Here is a 19,376-nt window from a genome sequence, read left to right on the forward strand (position 1 = left end):
TTTCAAAAACACAAATGACTTGTATAAAGTTCTCTGCATACTCCTTGGTTTTGAGCGACCTTTTGGATCAAAGTTAGTATCTTTATGAGGAAAGAAGCATGAACAACTCCACTTCTTTTATAATCTTCACCTTTCCTAATATCTGTTTAAAATTCTGCCTAGCATCCTTCATCCTTGCTCTCATTTTGGACGGACAGGGATCTACAACTAAACGAACTTTCACTTTGCTTTTGGAAACTGCAACATGGTAAAAATTTAACATAGGTGTCCAACAATAAACAAGATTTAAAAAATTACATACCTTGTACTGTCTCTAATCCCACACTAAGCATGTTTTACAAAGTTAGGCTCCTAGCTGAATCAAGATGCAATAGTCTTTCTTAAAACAGATCAATTCTTGATTGTATGAGAAGACATGCAGTCTACAAAATGCAGAAAAGCTTTGCAGCCTCCTAACATCCTGGTTATACTTACTCTCCTTACACATATTTCAGAAATCAGTCTATCTGACACCCACGCTCATCACTGCTAAAAAGTAAGAAAACACTCTGTTCATTTAGCATTTTTATCTTCCTTTGTCTTAAGGGCTTCCAAAAGGACCTGAAATAATGCTGGACGAGGGATAAGCTCATGGCCCAGAGACAGACTGAAGAACCAAGGAATGGAACACCAGACAGCCTGGCTTCACCACACACGTTTGCATCTCAAACAACCACATGTTTTAAAAAGATGATCCTCACCACTTTTTCAACTTAGGCTCCTTGTGTCCTTTCCACACAAGCTACCTCAGAGAGTAAAGAGCAAATTTTTGGTAACTTGTGAGTTCTGTATTCTCATCAGTTGATCTGCACTTAGAACCCGCATAAGCTTGGAAAGGTATACAGCAGCTAAAGGGATTAGTAACTCTTCAGATGCAAACAAATAATCTTCAGGCACACTCAGTCCAAACGAGTGCAGTGTTCCCGAGGACACACACTAGAAAAGGTGGAGTAGGCGAAACCTCTTTGACTTCACTTTTAGCCTACAGTTCAAGAAAACTAAGCCATGGGTAACAAATGCAAACCAGCAATCTCGCCCACTCTACCACCCCCATATACATACACAGACACAAAGAGAAGTGGATTGCAACGCTCCTCCTAGGCTCTCATTTCCACACAGTTCTTACATAAAAAGCAATGAGAAAGACAGACTATGGTAAAGCCTTGAGGTAAGGTACAGTTGGGAATAAAGGGGTTAAAACAGCACTACTTTCCTGGAAACCTACCAATCCCTCAGCCAGGAATGCAATTCTCACTACCTGTGTGTGTACGTATTTTCTAAAAATTCAGCAGATTAAGAGTTAAGAAAAACACCTCGAAAGAAAAAGAGAACTTGGTTCAGCTCCACCCTCCCTAAAGCAAATACCAACTCTGAGCCAAATCCACTCAGCATACACAAGACTCCATAGACATTCCAAGAAACAGGTGAAAAGAAGTTGAATTTCCTCAGGTATCTCACCTTTCAGCCCCAAATACTTAGCAGAATTCACAAATTAGTGAAACTCTTGTTAGATAAAACAAGCACACATAAACTTCCATTTAGAACTTGAAAAACATTTACAAGTCACAAAGGTCACTATAAATCAGCAAAAATAGCTGGAATTCGGGTGAGTAAGGTCAAATAGTACCCATGGAAACAAAAGCAAAACAAAAGGATACAGAAATAGAAGATACATAGGCCCTAAAGCTTAAGACTTAGCCGGAAAGCTCCCTAACTAGAGTGTCATGCTTATCCTAAAGAAACCTAGGAGAACGTTGCTTTGATCACCAGTGAGAGAAGGTTGTCACTACTATTAAACCCACATTTCTGGGGGGAAAAAAGACAGTCACCAGATAAAAACAGGCACTGATTTGACAGCCTACAGTCACTGGAAAGGACAGTCCAGAAGCACCTGTCTTGATGGAAATAGGTAGGAAGAGATGAGTCACTATTTTAAATCTGTTCAGTACTCTCTACATCTCAACCCTCTATGTCCCAAAGCAACATTATCTTCCTGTTTTCATCACTTTCTCAGTTTTCTTCCCAAACTTGTGGAGTTGCGTCAGAATGCTAATAGGTGGAGATAAGAGAAAGAGGGAAAGTTAGAAACCATTTGGTTAGTAGAAAGAGACAATGGGGCGGCGGAGTTAATTACGTGGGAAAGAAGACAACAAAACTAGTTAGGAATGGTTATCCAAGACGCCCTATCTTGGACAGCGCCCCCTATCTTTCCCTGGATAGAGTAAAAACAAAGATTCAGTGTGGGCAAAGATAAGATAAGCACGGTGTTACATGAATACCAATATCCTTTCAGATTGGAAGTAACTGGCACCTGAGGAAAGCCTGACTCTTCTACAGATTGGGAAAAAGGTTCTCAGTAGCCTTGGGACACAGGAGGTAGCAGGAGAGCTGAGGAGATTGTTATCATGAAAATGCACAGAAGACAATATAATCAGGTACTCAAAAACTTCTGGACTTTTTTAGTCCAACTTCTTCCCCGTGGGGGAGGGTGATCACCACTCTTAAGTCAAGAAGGGCATATTCTTGAGAGAAGTTCCAATCCCCTGACAAGTGCCCGATTAGCAAGAGGGCAGAGACAGGTTCTCTGGATGGGGAAATACTGGAAAGTCAACTACCGTCATACCCAACGACCTGGAACTGGGCAGGAACCCATTACTGCAGTCACAAGGACAAACGTCCAAGGGAAGAGGGAAGGTAGGGCTCAAGTCAGGTAACATTCCTGAGGGGAAGGATTATCAGGTGACACCGGGCTGAGGGCCCAGAGAGGGGACTGGGCGGGAGCAAAGTTAGCAGGTGAAAGGGATCAAGCTTGGGGAAGGAAGTGACCTTTGGAGAAGCAAATAAGAAGATACCAAAAAAGGGGGGAAGGGTAATAAGAGAAAATGGACCCAGAAAAGCACTGAGGCTAGAGATAAGAGAAGGCGTGTTCGGGTAACGGAGGAAGAAGAAAGGAAGTGGGGCTGAGAGGGAAGAGATAGGGTTGAGACTGTCCAGGGCTACGCGGGGTAAGGGCAGAACATGAGGGCGGGAAGAAGGGGGGGTGAAGAAAGCCCCGAGGTTGCCAGGGCAAGAGCCGGGTGGGACTCCGGGGATCCCCGAGGTCCCAGAGCGGTCAGAGGTCGGGCTTCGGAGCCCAGCATCGAGCAAAACGAGGAAGGGAGGCGCGGGGGCGGCTCCCTAGAAACGGGCGTGCACCCCTGGGGCCAGCAGCAGAGGGTCTTCTGGGGTCCTGAGGGCGGTTAAGGGGTCAGCCTGAGGGAACCAGGTGGGAGGGACACTCACAAATTTCTTGGATTTGCCGCCGTCGCCGCCTGCCGAAGGCAGCTCGTCTGGGTTCCGGCCCTTCTTCTTGTCCCGGGTCCCCCGGCCGGGTCCCAGGCCCCCGCCGGGCGGCTCCATGTCCAGGTTTGCGTTGCTAGTGACCCCGCGCCCACGCCGCTCCCGCCCGGCAGCTCCAAGCCCGCCGCTGCCGCCGCCGCCGCCGCCCAGCAGCTTCTCAGTCCGCCGCCGCGCCCCGCCTCATTAGCATGCCGGGCTGCGCGCGCCTCATGAATATACAACGACGACGCCTCGCTCCCGCCCGCCTGCCCCACTTCCGCCCGGACCCGCAGCCCCTACCAACGAGGGAAGGGAGAGGGTGGAGGAAAGCCGCGGAAGCGCACTACCTGCCTGGCGGGCCTAACCATTTGGACTCACGTGGGGGGTGGTGAGTGGGCGGTCTCTCTGGGACAGCGCCGCCTGCCGGTTGGAGTGGCGCAGGCCTCCCTGCTCCCACGCAGTGCCCACGTGGCTGTGAAACCTGGACCCTCTCACACCCCAGAGTGTGATATTATTATGAACCAAAAAAACTGTATGAGAGAGACTTATCCTGGCAGAAAATTTAGTGCCAGGCTTTCCAGGATAATAGTTTTTATGTGTTCAATACCCATGGAGCACACGAAAAACTAAAGTGATAGCTACCATTTATGTGCCAAGAACAGAGCTTGGTTCAGGGCCAGTGCTAGAGCAAACTCTACTAGCTCTGGAGTTCAATTACCTAGTTCTAAATCCCAGGTCTACTACGTTCCATGTTCCTAATCTGGGAAAACTAGTTATTGCCACTGCTGTGCCTGAAACTTAATAATAGTTAACCATTTACCATACACTTGTTCTGTGCCAGACCCTTAGCAAAAATACGACCTGTATTTTCTTACTGAATCTCCACAATGGCATGTGACAGATTCCACTAGTCTCACTATTTTAAGGACAGGAAATTTGACAATTGAAGTGACTTGCCCAAGGACACATAATTGACAAAAAAAACTAAAACCAGGTTGGTCTGATTGCCAAGCCCTGTGTTTAAAGAGGATTCCTTACTGACATGAAGAACTGACTCACTGGAAAAGACCCTGATGCTGGGAAAAACTGAAGGCAGAAGGAGAAGGGGATGACAGAGGATGAGATGGTTGGATGGCATTACCAACTCAATTAACGTGAGTTTGAGTAGGCTCTGGGAGTTGGTGATGGACAGGGAAGCCTGGCGTGCTGCAGTCCATGGGGTCCCAAAGAGTTGGACACGACTGAGCGACTGAACTCAACTGAATTAACATAAACCTAACTGAGTGAAAAGAACAGGCATTCTCCAAAAGTGTGTTCTTTGCTCTACTATCTTGATTCTTCCCTCACCAATTTCCTCTATTCACCCAACTACATCTGGTCCTTTGTGTGAAAAGCATGTGGCACCCAGTAGGCCTTCAAACTCTGGACTTAATTATCGTGCTCACAACCAGCAAAAGACTTCAACTGCATGTTCCTGGAGGACAGCCAGTGACTCACTAGGGAGGCGCCAGCGCTCAATCTAGGGTCTGGTATGTTACAAGGAGTCTGCCAAAATGGCTGGCTCCTAAATCTGACCTTCAGCTTTTACCTTGCACTTTCTAATTGCCTGATGGAAAGTTGCATAGGACTGCCCAGCCCACACTTCAAACTCAATTTGTCCAAAACAGTCCCAAACAGCTACTTACTTTCTAAGCTAGAGTGCTGAGAAACAGACAGGATCAAAGCATGGAAGGAGTGATCCAGGTATTACTCTTCTTTCCCATACCATTGTCTACATCTACTAAAGCATTTCTCTTCCTTCCTACTGGACTGTAAACTCCAGGGAAGAGTCCAAATTTGTGGCTACTACAGTATCCAGCATCATTCTTCACATAAACAATGAAGGTAATGAGCAACTGCTTATATCAGGCACTGTGTTAAGTACCTGACATGTTTCCTCAGTGTATCTTAACTAGCATCACCAATCCAAACACCAGGACTAAAAACCTGAAGTCATCCTCTATTCCCTCTCTTAAGCTACTAATCTTCCCAGGTTTGTCTAACTCTTAATTAAAATGCTCTATTAATGCCCTATATATGAGTAAGATAATCCATGTAAAATCCATATGCACAGGTACTAATGTAAGTGTTAACTATGTTAACTATGATTTCTGCTATATACATCATCATCCCATTTCCTCTCTTCATACACACGCAGCTAGTAAAAAGAATATTCCTAGAAAGGCAAAAGGTACAAAAAATACCAACTTGGTTTATTGGATAAAAAGAGTGGTAAAATGGACATAAAACCAAAAGTCAGAACAAGACATTTTCACATCCTCCCCCATCTCAAAACCGTACTTCCCATCATCTGGGTTAGGATGTTAAGGAGCCAGAGCCCCCTAAAATCCTTTACTCTTCACCTGCACTGGAAGCAAGGCCTGTAGTAGGAGAACCCAGGAGAGGAGGAGGTCAAAGGCAACCTTACTCCTGTCTGCCCCTTCACTCCTAAAGTCTCCGGATTGGAGGGAAGTAGGGAAGGAATAAGCGAGCCAAAAGGGCTAGGACTGGCCTCCAGGGCCCAAGCCCAGGCTGTCCTAGAGATGGCTATCCTTGTCCCTATTCAATCCTTAATAGGTACCATTCTCAGGCCTTGAGGGAGAGAAGAAAGGGGATAGTTGGTTCAAGAACCAGATGTGGTCTCCAAACCCTCCCCCAGGGTTGGTAAAAGCTCTGAAAGTAACCTGACCAGGGGTGGGAAAACCACACTTTTTCCCTCCCACCCAACCAAGAGGTAAAAAGGAATTCCTGGGGACATAGCAAGCCCAGCTCCTCTTAAATCTCCACGTCGCTTTCCTTGTCGTTGTCATGATCTCCATCATAGAATTCATTGGGCGCCTCTGGCCTACAAAGCAAGGGAAGAGAGAAAGAGAGGTCAGGCTCTCACTCTCCAAGTTCCATCTTCTCCCACGTAGGCACCCTGTCTGGAGCCACTTCTCAGGCCCCCACTGTCAGGGAACCACTCCTCTCCTTCTGTTGGTAGAGACTGCTTGCTATTCATTCATCCACTCACGTAGTCAATAAACATTTCCTGACAGACTACTCTGTGCCAGACACTGTCATAAGCCTTAGCGAGACAGGAGAGAATAAACCAGACGACATTTCTGCCTATCCTCAAAAAACTTACCTAATAAATGAGGCTGACAATAACTAACAGAGTAAAAACAAAAACACGGTAATTTCAGATGGTGGAAAGCACTATGAATAAAATGAAATAAAGGGATGTGACTAAGAGTTATGGGAGGAAAAGGGTAAAATTTCAGACAGGATTATTAGGAACAGTTGTTCTGACTAGGTAAGACCTGAAGACTAAGAAGCTGGACAGGCAAATATCTCAGGAAGATGACTTCAAGCTGTAAGAAAACCAAGTACAGAAGTTATAAGGTTATAAGGCAGACAGGTGAGAGAAGTGAGAGAAGGAGGTCAAGACAGCTAGAAGAGAGAGAGTTATTAGAAATGAGACCAGGGATGAGGGTAAGGGCCAGCATGCAGGGCCTTTTAAAGTCATCGTCAGAAATTTGGACTTTCTTCTAAGCACAATAGAAAGGAGCACTTTTAGTAGAGGAGTTGCTGCTGCTGCTGCTGCTAAGTCACTTCAGTCGTGTCCGACTGTGTGTGACCCCATAGACGGCAGCCCACTAGGCTCCCCAGTCCCTGTGATTCTCCAGGCAAGAACACTGGAGTGGGTCGCCATTTCCTCCTCCAGTGCATGAAAGTGAAAAGTGAAAGGGAAGTCGCTCAGTCGTGTCCGACTCCTAGCAACCCCATGAACTGCAGGCTACCAGGCTCCTCCGCCCATGGGATTTTCCAGGCAAGAGTACTGGAGTGGGGTGCCATAGCCTTCTCCAAGGAGAGTAGTGACATACTGTACACCTGTATGTAGTGGGTGAAGGGATATGAAAGCGATACAAGGCCTGATATGTACCCAATTCTGATGTCTTTTTGGAAAACTATTCTCTGGGAGAATATGAATAACTAAGTTATCTTGCCCATAGCTGTTAACTGTGAAAGAAGGGAGAAAGTCATCAAAGAGAAGTGGGGAACAAAATCAGGAAAGACTCCCTCTGCCTGGAGAGCAGAGTCTCAGTTACCTCTAAGTGTGCAAGGGTAAAAGGTGAGGAGTCAGAGACTCGGGTTTGAATCTCAGCCCTGGTATTTAACTTGCTGTGAGAACTTAGGAAAGCTACTTAACCTCTCTGAACCTTAGATTCCTTTTCTGTTAATTTAAGAATAGCACCTCTCAGGGTTGTCGGATGGCAAGAGAATGAAGACTTGATGGCATTGTATCATGTATAATTTAATATAAATATCATATCCTATATAGCTGATATGCTACAAGCATCAAAGAAAAGGAACTCAGTGGGTAGTCCAACAGTAACAGGGCTTAGGACAGGAAGAGGCCAGAGGCTTCTGCTGGCTGTTGAGAACAGGCTGTATAATGCAAAGACAAGGCCCAGATACCAGCCTGGAATCACAGATGAAAAAAACAAACTTTTCCAAAAGGAAGAAACTGAAAAACAGATTTTTAAGAAGATCAATTTCCAGAAGTCAAGCCTCAGAGACCTGGAGAAGCTGAGATGGAGATGAGGGGTCAAAAATGATCCCTGAGGCCAGATATTCAGATACATCCTTAACCAAGAGAGGAAATGAAGGGGTGCACATGGAGGAGAAGGGTTGGAGTGGTCCCAAGAGTCTAAGCTGTAAAGCCCAGGTCCAGCAGAGAGATCTGGAAGTATGAACTCTTAAGACAGAGAGAAAATTCTGGAAAGGACTGAGAAGCCCATCAGACTCTGCAGCAGAGTCGACTCAGACTTCTTAACAGTGCGTGGGAGCAGGACCAGGTGTCCTGCAAACATCCAGCTGTGGTTATCCCCAGTCACATAAGGAAATCTGTTCTCTATTAAATGCATCTGTTTCTGCACTTCTGGGTTTTCTTGTCTTTTTCCTTCATTTTTCAGAAAAGCTTGTTTCAGCTTTTGTGTTTTTTTTAAGTCTATTCTGGTTGGTTTTTCCCCTAATTCAGTGCATCTGTAAATATTTTAATATGTATCTCCGGAAGGTAAAGATTTTTAAAAAAACACACATACACACAATACAACTATCACACCTGAAAAAATTAACAGAGGAAAGAAATCTAAGGGCCTTACAACAGCAGTATATGTACAGTGACCTGTCCAGCTTGGAATCTGGAAGGAGTTAGTAAAATGCTGGCAAGAATATAAACTGTTATAGACTGTCTGGAAGGCAATTTGGCAACAAATAAAAAAAAACTTTACTGCACACAGCCTTTGACCTAGCAACAACAAGTCTAGGAATCTAACCCATTCAAGCACTCAAAGATGTATATTTACGGGGATTCACTGCTACATTCTTTGTAATAGTGAAAAAAACAGGAAATAATGTAAATGCCTGTCAATGGCACTTGGTTAAATTATGCTATGTCCACACAATGGAATATTATACAACTAATTAAATAATGAAGCAGATTTTTATATATATTGGCACAGAAAGATACACTGGTAAAAAAAAAAACTTGGAAATTGTAGAACATGTACAGAATGATCCAACTTTTATGTAAAAAAAAAAAAGGTTGCACAACACTGAAAATGAGTGTATGTGTGCCCTTGTGTTTATACATAAATGTTGAACAGTGCAATTGTAATCTACAGAAACTGGAACATGGACTTAGAACTGGACATGGAACATGAAACTTAGAACTGGACATGGAACAACAGACTGGTTCCAACTCAGGAAAGGAGTACGTCAAGCATGTATATTGTCACCCTGCTTATTTTACTTATATGCAGAGTATATCGCGAGAAACGCTGGGCTGAATGAAGCACAAGCTGGAATCAAGATTGCTGGGAGAAATATCAATAACCTCAGATATGCAGATGACACCACCACCCTGATGGCAGAAAGTGAAGAACTAAAGAGCCTCTTGATGAAAGTGAAAGAGGAGAGTGGAAAAGTTGGCTTAAAGCTCAACATTCAGAAAACGAAGATCATGGCATCTGGGTCTCATCACTTCATAGCAAATACATGGGGAAACAGTGGAAACAGTGACAGACTTTATTTTTCTGGGCTCCAAAATCACTGCAGATGGTGACTGAAGCCATGAAATTAAAAGACGCTTACTCCTTGGAAGAAAAGTTATGACCAACCTAGACAGCATATTAAAAAGCAGAGACATTACTTTGCCAACAAAGGTCCATCTAGTCAAGGCTACGGTTTTTCCACTAGTCATGTATGGATGTGACAGCTGGACTATAAAGAAAGCTGAGCGCAGAAGAATTGATGCTTTTGAACTGTGGTGTTGGACAAGACTCTTGAGAGTGCCCTGGACTGCAAGGAGATCCAACCAGTCCATCCTGAAAGAGTTCAATCCTGGGTATTCACTGGAAGGACTGATGTTGAAGCTGAAACTCCAATACTTTGACCACCTGATGTGAAGAGCTGACTCATTGGAAAAGACCCTGATGCTGGGAAAGACTGAAGGCAGGAGGAGAAGGGGACAACAGAGGATGAGATGGTTGGATGGCATCACCAACTCAATGGACATGAGTTTGAGTAAACTCTGGGAGTTAGTGATGGACAGGGAGGCCTGGTGCGCTGCAGTCCATGGGGTCACAAAGAGTCAGACACAACTGAGCAACTGAACTGAACTGAAAAGTTTTACAATAAATGTATGTCACTTACATCATTAAATCAGGGCAAAAAAAAAAGTATGGGATGGTTGTATACTGAAGAAGGTAAACTGAGGACAATTAGACTAATGCTGTCTAACTTACTTTTTCCCTCTTAACTTCCCCCAAAGCTTGCTGGAATTCCCGCTCTTATGTCCCTGCTCCAGACCTGCTGTAGTTTTCCTCGGGACCCCTCTCCTCCGCATCAGCCTCATCAGTCCTGTCGTAGGTTAGGAGGTCTGCCGGCACATCGTGAATCTGGACACTAGGTGCATGGTTCAGCATCTTCAGGTTTTCAAAGATTGTCTGGCGGATCTGGTCCAGATACTGGTTGGGGATGAGGAATAGACAATGAGCAGCTCCCAGTGACTCCCAGGATGTCAATGCTTGTAGCTGCCTTTTGTCCCTGCAGTCCTAGTTGCAGTCCCATTTTGCATCTTAGTTGGAATCCCCCAGCTGGTAACTGTCCCTCCTCCCAACCCTGACTGCCTGTGCTTTCACCGGGGCTGCCTCCTAGCTGATAACAGAGATAGTGATGGCTGAGATTCTCTTCCCTGGTTTCTCTGATTTCCCACATCCTGGACCTTTCCTGGGCTCCTCCACCCTTGTGCTCAGCTTCTCCAAGCTGCTGACCTGGCGTGAATTCTGATTCTCGATGCGGGTGCTGACATCCGGATGGAGCGTGAAGTCCGGGGCAAAGTACTCGAAGTATTCTTGGGGAAAAAGGAGGAGACATGATGGCTCCAACAGACACAGGCAGGTCCCAAGAGTTGCCTATCTCTTTCCTTTCCATCCAAAACCCCCACATAACATCTCAACCTTTTTCCCTGCTCTGGGCCCAGGGGTTTAGTCTGCAGAATTCTGAGAAAGTCAAACTTCCCACTCACTTTCAAACCAGGCCATTCTATGGTCTTGTGAGAATGGCCTTCTTGCTGTGGAGGCATGGTCCCCCTTGCATGTGTGGAATGGTCCTTACCGCTATAGGGAAGCTCTTCACTAATGGCCTCTTCTACCAGCAGCGATGTCTCATATGTCCTGAAACAAACCAGCAGAGCAGGGCAGGCTGAGCGAGAGGGCTGAAAGGTCCACTGGCCATCTCTCAGGGAGAGCCCCTAGCTCACACTGTACAAGGGAGAGGAGGAAAAATGGGGGCATGCTCACCAGCAGCGGGCAACATTCCGGACAGTGTAGCCACCACCACCTAGCACCAGTAGAGGGATATTGAAGCTCTTGACATATTCAACGCATTCCCTGTTAAAAGAAACCAGAGTAATGGGGTGGAGGAAGTTACCGAAAGCCAGAGAACACACTTCTAGAGACTAACTGGAAAGGGGTACAAGGAAACTAGAAATGTTCTGTATCTACTAACGCATATATATGGAATTTAGAAAGATGCTAACAATAACCCTGTGTACGAGACAGCAAAAGAGACACTGATGTATAGAACAGTCTTATGGACTCTGTTACAGAGGGAGAGGGTGGGAAGATTTGGGAGAATGGCATTGAAACATGTATAACATCATGTATGAAACGAGTTGCCAGTCCAGGTTCGATGCACGATACTGGATGCTTGGGGCTAGTGCGCTGGGACGACCCAGAGGGATGGTATGGAGAGGGAGGAGGGAGGAGGGTTCAGGATGGGGAACACATGTATACCTGTGGCGGATTCATTTTGATATTTGGCAAAACTAATACAATTTGTAAAGTTAAAAAAAAAAAAAAATGTCCTGTATCTTGATCTTGGTAGTGAAAATCATTGAGTTATATCCCTGAGATATGTGCACTTTATTGTCTGCACGTTGTGTCTCAGTGAAATTTAAAACAGAGTGCACTCTCACCTCTGTCCTGCTCAGCACCCACCCTGGCACCCCCCCTGTTAATCAACTAGTCTCACCAATGTACCAGCAAGTGCTGTCAGTTTAGCCACCAAAATATAACTCACATCACCTACCTCTCTCCACTGCCACCTCCTCCAACTTAGCCCCCTAAGACAACACCAAGAGCTCCCTAACTGGTCTTCTCAATTCCACTCCTGTGTGCCCAGCCTCACCACAAACTGTTCTCCATTCAGCACTCAGAGCAGTTGGTTTTTTTTTGGCCGTGCCACAAGGCATGTGAGATCTTACTTCCCCAACTAGGGATCAAGCCCATGCCTCTTGCAGTGGAAGTTCAGAGTCCTAACCACTGAACTGACAGGGAAAGCTGGATCATGTCACTTCCCTGCTTAAAACCTGTCAACAGTTTCCTAACACATCTGAAATATAATCCAGACTTCTTAGCAAGGTCTAAAGGCTCTGCACGACCCCAGTGCTGCCAACTTCTCAGATATCACCTCAAACCACCTCCAGCCTGCTCTGTATTCCACCTGACTGGTTTTACTTCATCTCCTCCACAATACCCCTCTGCCCTGTCTCAGCGTTCTCACCGCTTGGGATGGACCGCTCTATGTTCCTCTTATGGCTCACTCCTTTTAGGCTCCAGGTCTCAGCTCAGAATTTTGGAAAATTCTTTCCAAATCATGGTATCTCAAGTAGTTTCTCCACTGTTATCCCGTATCTTAGCTTTCTTTTTCTTCCATAGAATTTATAACAATCTGCCTGTCTTGTTTGCTTACTTATAGTTTTGCCTGTTTCCTAGGCTGAACCGTAAACTCCATGGGAGTTCCCTGACTGCTTCCCCATCTCCTAGTACAATGCCTGGAACACAACAGGTGCTTAATAAAAACCTAATGTGAATTTTGCCAACTGGGGAACACTGCTCAAGATGACACTGCTGGTTCAAAGTACAACATGTAGCTATTTTTGAGTCCCAAAAGGAGGTGAGGCCTGTTTCCCAGCTACCCCTGTTCCATGGATTGAGGCCCAAGGCCACTTGAAAACCTGGAGGAGTGGAAGAAGAGCAGTTCTCACCCGTGTCCTCGAATGCTGAGGTTGAAGCAGCCCAATCGATCACAGCCCAGAGAGTCAGCTCCACACTGCAAAAATCAAAACCCCAGGTGGCTGCAGTGAGAGAACTACTCAGAATGTCACCAATGTCCTTCACTTCCCTTCCCCCACCAGCCTAGGGATTCTCCTCTTTCCTGCTCTCTTCCCTCAAGCCTGAGTGCCTGAGGAGGCACGGACAGTATTACCTGGAGCACAATGCACGTGGGTTGGTAGAAGTCCACCACCTGGTTGATAACTGGCTGGAAAAGGTGCTTGTAACCTGGGAGAGGGCCAAAGATGGGCACCTGGCACCCCAAGGGGATGGGGAGACAGGGAACAAAAGGAAAAAGGGGGTTCAGAGAGCGTGTAGCCCAGGAAAGGGGCAACCCAAAGGGACAACCATTGGTTCCGAACTTCTGGGTGGGGAAGTTCATGAGACTTCTGGAGGGACTGATGGAAGCTAATGACCTTTTTCCCAGAAAAATGCACATACACACAATATGTTGCATACAATTTCCGGGGAGTTCATGGTCCCTCTGAAGGCCATTCATCCTGAAGGACACCTGGCCCAACAGTAGACAATACCAGGCAGAAGAGGTTAACTCAAGGAGAGAGAGAGAGAAGGAGCCTAGTGAGCAGGAAGAAGACTTTAGTACGTACTCTGGTCATCAATGCCGTCCCGAAGGGGTACGTTGAGGCAGTAGTAGCGGCCACTCTCTGCTCCAACTTCATACATGTCACCTGTGGGGGACAGGGGGGGTGGGGGCGCCAGCTGCTTCAACCCCACCATGTACTCTGAGGGCCTCTCACTCCATCTATGTACGTCCGCCACATACTCCCTCAAACTACTAAGTCTCTTGCAGCTTGTGTTCATTCAGCAGATACTCTCAGAGGGCCTACTATGAGCCAAGCTGTGAACTAGGTATGGGGATACAGCAGGAAAAAGAACTAATGAAATAAATGAAATCCCACCAAGCTCATATTCTTGGGAGGTAGGCATGATTACATGGGAGACAGTAAACAAAACAAAACCCCACAATAAATTCAAACAGCAATCAGTGCTTGAAAAGAAAAAAGCAGAGTGATGTGACAGAGTAACAGGGTGATCAGGAAAGGTTTCTCCAAGGAGGGGCCCCCTGAACTGAGACCTGAGCCTGCGGAGGAGGCAGTCATGGTAAGAGCTGAGGAGTATGAAGGGGACAGGCATTCCTATTTCCATACCTGTGCCAGGGAAGAAGTAGTTTCCATATTTGTGGAAAGATACTGTCATGACTCGGTCAGTGAGGTAGAAGGCTTCCTGAACCCCATCGCCGTGGTGGATGTCAATATCAATGTAGAGCACCCGAGGGTGGTACCTGGGGTGAAGGCAAAGCCAGCGTCTGAGGTAGAGGTGAACCCCAGGAGGAAAAGCCCCCAACCCACTCCTCCCAAACACAAGGCCAGAAATTATGAAGAGTCTACTTTGGCCCAAGTCACCTGAAACCTAATACTACCAGTTCCCTAAGGGCAACCCTGGGGCTCCAGCCTGGAGGCAGGGACAGGAGAGGGATGTGCAGAGAAGGCTGAAATGTGAGCAGGCAGCGGGGAATCTGCAGCAGAGCACAGGAAGAGGCAGCCTGAGAAAAGCATCAAGAACTTGGGAGAAGCTAGTGTGGGGCTGGAGGTCAGGGTCAGGGCCAGGACAGTCTCAGACCTCAGCCAAGAGCCTCGTAAGTGGCCCCATCTCCTCCCGGGCTACTTACTTGAGCAGCTCCAGGATGCCAATCACAATGTCATTAACATAGCAGAAGCCAGAAGCCTATGGTAAGACAGTATAGTGGTATTACAAAGAGGAACAATTCCTCCACCCAGCTGCCCCCCAACTGCCATCCTGATCTCCTACCCTAGCAGAGCTGTTGTCTCCCCCATTACCTCCTCACTCACCTCAAACTTCTTGGCGTGGTGCAGACCACCAGCCCAGTTAATGGCAATATCACAGATCTGAAAGACAAACACCCAACTCATAGTCCTTCTCCTGCCCACCCCCAAAGCTGGGAGCTCAGGATCATGGTTAAGGCCTGGGATTCAGGGACCCACAGAAAGGGGGAAACAGGACTCGGGGTATAGCTACCTTGTTGTTCAGCTGGGTTGCTCCTTGCAGAGATGCGCCTGTGTAACGGGAGCAGAACTCAAACAGCCCGGGAAACACGGGCTGCAGGAAGAAGAGCAAGTCGGAGCCCTTTTTCCTCTGTCCACTTCCTTCCTTCACCTTTCTCCCCAGCCCAAAGCCCTTTAGTCTCCTTTCTTCAATAACCCCGTCTGCCCCTCCTACATACATACCCAAGTTATCTGCAAATTTATTCAACAAATATTTTGGACCAAACCACATACTGAGACTTGTTCAAGGCACTGGATGGGAAGTAGAGAAGCGCAGTGACAGTAGTGCTAATTGCACCAAGAGCATTCCCAGGGCCCAAGGCGGTGGCCTGAGGGTGGACCTTACATTCCCAGACCTATAAAGTGAACTCAAAACTAGCAGGAGCAATAACACAAAAAAACAAGAAAGCTCCCAAGACAGCATGTGCCTGAACAACCCAATGAGCAGGGTAGTGTGTGCGGGACAGACCTCTGGGGCTGGTGTGGTAAAGAAAGCCTTCATGGCATGAAGCTTTGTGGTAACTTGAAGGCTGCGAAGGCCCTGAAGAGGCTGACTGGAGAACAAAGGGTATTCTGAGAAGACACCCTGTGCAGCAGAGATGTGGGGATAAGGCTGGGAAGGCGCTCAGTACCAGCCTAAGGAGTCGACCTCAATCCTCCAGCCGAGGCTGCTTCTATTGGTAGGCTCTTTTGGGGAAACCAATTGGTGTAATGTTTAAAAACCTAGCCTCTGGACCTGATCCCGCCACTGCCACTGTCCAGGCTAAGTTATCAAAATCTCCTCAAATTTCAATGTATGTACTTAATGCTTACCATCATGAAAAGGACTATTACATCTCAGGGTTGGTGTAAGAATTAAGTGGATATACCAGGAATCCTCAGCACAGCAGAGTAAATTACTCAAGAAACTGTAGCTATTGTAGGAAACTATAGGATCAACAGCCTCATTTCTTCAAAAAATAAATTCAAGGAATTCCCTGGCAATCTAGTGGTTAGGACTCCATGTTTTCACTGCTGGGGGCCTGGGTTCAATTCCTGGTCAGGGAACTAAGGTCCTGCAAGCCAAGGCATGGCAAAAATAAATAAATAAATTCAAAGGCGAGAAGGAAACATTAAGGGTTAAAAGTCTTACAAGATGGAGCCACCAAATACAATATGTGGACCTTGTTTAAATCCTAATTTAAATAAATCAACTGCAAAAAAGAAAAAAATGTGAGAAAATTGGAGAAATTTAAGTACTAACTGCATATTTGATGATATAAATTACTGTTGATTTTTCAGGTGTGATGATACTATGCGTTTTTTTAAAGAGTATCATTTGGAGATATATAGTAACATATTTATAGACAAAAGGGAGTGACATCTCAAATTAGCTTTATAATAACCTAACGTGCGGGGACACAGATGAAGCAAGATTAGCCATCTGCTCTAAGTGTTGCAGCTCGGTGATAGATAGATGGGGGTTCACTGTACTATTCTACTTGCGGAAATGTTTAAAATTTTCCCTAATAAATAAAAAGTTTAAAAATGAATGGAGCAGATGGCAGCTGTTGTGGCCACTCTCTTTTAGTGGATGCAGACTAGAATGGAAGCAAGGATCATGGTTTATCTTTGTTGGCCACCTTTTCCCCACAAGACCTAACTCTGAGCTGACTTCTCATATGAAATAAACTCAATATAAACGTGGTCGTACCTAAACACTCTCTTGCTTTTTAAAACCCTCCAATGACTGCTCCCTACTCTAGAAGTTAAAAACCCCAATTCATAATAGGACTGTTTATTTTTTAAAGGCCCTACCTATCTCTTTAGACACAATTCAGATCACTCTTTAGATTTTGGGTGGCCTTTTTTCTGTTCCCTAAATAAGTCACACTCTGTCCTAATGCAGACCCTTAGGGCATGTTGTCCCTACTTCCCATTCCTCCCCTCATCCTCCATCCTCCCAACTATCTTTCACCTAATTACTTCCTACTTTCTTTAGAACTCAGCCCAATCTTCATTACTTCCTCTAGGAAGCTGCCACTGACCCGCCCCAGCCCAGGCTAGATAATTCTCCCATGTCTGCCCTCTCATTGTCATGTACCGCTCCTCTAGAGGACTTAGCACAAGGGCTATATTAAAATTGTGTTGCTTTGTTTATCATTGCATCCCTAGCACTTAGCACAGGGCCTGGCCTAGAGCCAATAATCAATCAATATTTGTTGAATAAGCAAACAAGTAAATGATGATTCATTGACAAGTATCCCCCCCTCCCCACCCCTACATATCTTCCCACTGCTGCCATGAGACCTCACTGGAGTATTCTCACTGAAATGCCTGGCATCAAGGTGCCTGGCATCAAAGGTCCCAGTTCTCCCCTTACCAGTCATCGCCCACGTTGAAGGCATTAAGGCTCTTGGTAAAGCCTTGCATATTGGTGGGGCTGACTCTCTGCAGGAAGTCAATGTAGTCCTCAGAGTGGAAGCGGCACATGTCATGCTGGGAGGCCTGGTATGGCTTGAAGACCTTGAAAGGGAAACACAAGATAAAGTCAGGCAGGGTCAGTCCTACTCATCCGGCTGAGACTGACCACACTGAGCCCAGCCCTGGGGACTATCCAAAACCACACACAGCAGTCCCCTCGCCCCCTCCCCCCAATCCTTGTTATTCTATGAGACAAAGGTCCATGAAGAAGGGAGACTCTGATTAGCTTGGGAGTTTCTTATGATCAAGCCCTCTAAAGACCACTGGGCCTGCCTTTTCCTTCCTAACTCCAGCCCAGCCTTTTCTCCCGTCTCAAACCTTAACTCCCTTAACCTGCCCTGTTCCCTGGCTCTCCTATTCCTGATTCTCTTCATACTCATCTCCCCTGGGTGCTGACTCTGTCCTCTCTCTCCTCTGAGTTCTTCTTAATTTTGGAATCAAATAATATGGGACACACAACAACCTTCTAATTAAACTCAAGATGCCCAGGTGCTAAGCCAGAGATTTATTATGTCTTGAGAGAGGGTCACACACTTTATAAATTGGACAAGAGCAAAAAATTTTCCCTCCCCAGAAAATGCTCACAGGCACACATAGGCAAACAATTTCAAGAGTCAGAGATTCAGGCATTAACATCACCTCAGTCGTTTCTATGATCAATTCACTAGTCTGTGGCTCAGCACGAGCAGTGGACACTCATTCATACTACTGGCTAATTCCCCTTGGATTGCATAAGGGCCGTATGTTATGATCCCATATCACACTGCTATAAATTCCAAGCCAGGGACAGACAGGATGTGTATACAGGGGGAGATGGAGGGATGAGTAGTAATTAAGTGGAACTCTGTGTGGGGGCGGGGGTATTCTAGATTGAAAAGGGAATATCCAGGACACCTCCAACTGTCCTCCACACACATACACATTTACACACAGGGCTGCAAAGTCCTCCCTAGAACTCTAGCTTGGCGGTGGAGAGAGGTGGCAGAGGAAAAGGGGTGGGAAATGAGGGTAAACCTCACATCCAAATACACTGAGCCAGCCGCTTTCCCTTCTCCGAGGCCACAGAACTGTCCTAAGATGCAAGGGAGGGAAATACTCTGTGTCTGCAAACAAGCTCCACTCCACCCTAACCGTAGGCCAAAGTTTGGTCCACTTGAGGTCAGAAGGTGGCCGACCTAAAAACTAACTTTCATTAAGTCAGTGGATGCACCCACCAACACTCTGCATATGGGGGTGCTCCTGGTTCCTTCTATCCACCTCCCCCCTGCCAGGGGTGGGTCACTCTTGATGCATTCAGTGCAGCCTACCTATCCCTAAGGCCGCAGCTCGTCCCCACCCTCAATCCCCAGCAGAAGCCGTGAGACTCACGATCATCTTCTTATAGAGGCCGTAGTGCAGGACCAGACTATGAGTCAATGCCAAGCGATGGGGCTTCATAGGGTGACCAGCCCCTGGGGGTGGGAGAAGAGAGTTCGTCAGTACCCATCCCTGGAGTTGTAGGCCCGGCTTCGAAACCTCCGCGTCCCGAAATCCCTCGCGTGCAATGTTGCTCCCTCACCGTAGTGGAAGTTGCCCACGTCGGGGTCGTAGAAATAGGCCACAGTCTTGGCCATGGTGCCGGCGGGACCAGGCCCCGCGCCTCCGCCGCCAGCCTGGCCGCCTGCCCCACCCCCAGCCTTGCGTGCTGCGTAAGCACGCTGCCTGCCTCTGCGGAACCAGGAAACCCAAGCCCGACTCCCCTAGACCACGCCCAGGCCACGCCTCCTGCGGA

General features: G+C 46.7%; 2 protein-coding genes across 3 annotated transcripts in view; both read right to left on the minus strand.

The window, feature by feature from the left end:
- Positions 1-3,677, minus strand: part of LOC102266150 (protein diaphanous homolog 1) — a 46,591-nt gene extending 42,914 nt beyond the window's left edge. The window contains exon 1 of one of the 2 annotated variants that reach the window (XM_070374500.1): positions 3,322-3,677. In XM_070374500.1, coding sequence (XP_070230601.1) covers positions 3,322-3,438 — 117 coding nt within the window. In that variant the 5' untranslated portion in view covers positions 3,439-3,677. The remainder of the gene's footprint in view (positions 1-3,321) is intronic. The other variant, XM_070374499.1, reaches the window with a different exon arrangement.
- A 1,911-nt stretch (positions 3,678-5,588) lies between these two features.
- HDAC3 (histone deacetylase 3) lies at positions 5,589-19,320 on the minus strand. Its single transcript, XM_070374509.1, has 16 exons — positions 19,164-19,320; positions 18,974-19,056; positions 17,505-17,647; position 17,014; positions 15,117-15,197; positions 14,930-14,986; positions 14,749-14,804; positions 14,228-14,361; positions 13,667-13,747; positions 13,213-13,286; positions 12,992-13,056; positions 11,244-11,333; positions 11,059-11,117; positions 10,716-10,795; positions 10,252-10,409; positions 5,589-6,241 (listed from the first exon to the last, which is right to left on the minus strand). Exons 1-16 carry the CDS (start codon positions 19,216-19,218, stop codon positions 6,172-6,174), a joined length of 1,287 nt encoding a protein of 428 aa, XP_070230610.1. The 5' UTR covers positions 19,219-19,320; the 3' UTR covers positions 5,589-6,171.
- Between the last annotated feature and the right edge of the window lie 56 nt (positions 19,321-19,376).

The sequence above is a fragment of the Bos mutus genome, chromosome 7 (assembly GCF_027580195.1).
Source record: "Bos mutus isolate GX-2022 chromosome 7, NWIPB_WYAK_1.1, whole genome shotgun sequence".
Lineage (NCBI taxonomy): Eukaryota > Metazoa > Chordata > Mammalia > Artiodactyla > Bovidae > Bos > Bos mutus.

What these genes read in the sequence shown, in the direction of transcription:
- HDAC3 (XM_070374509.1), bottom strand. Translation starts at nt 19,218, where the DNA reads ATGGCCAAGACTGTGGCCTATTTCTACGACCCCGACGTGGGCAACTTC. An exon ending in CAACCCAGCTGAACAACAAG is followed by an intron (nt 14,987 to 15,116) that starts GTAGCTATACCC and finishes TTTGTCTTTCAG; the next exon opens with ATCTGTGATATTGCCATTAA. An exon ending in CCACGTGCATTGTGCTCCAG is followed by an intron (nt 13,057 to 13,212) that starts GTAATACTGTCC and finishes TGATTTTTGCAG; the next exon opens with TGTGGAGCTGACTCTCTGGG.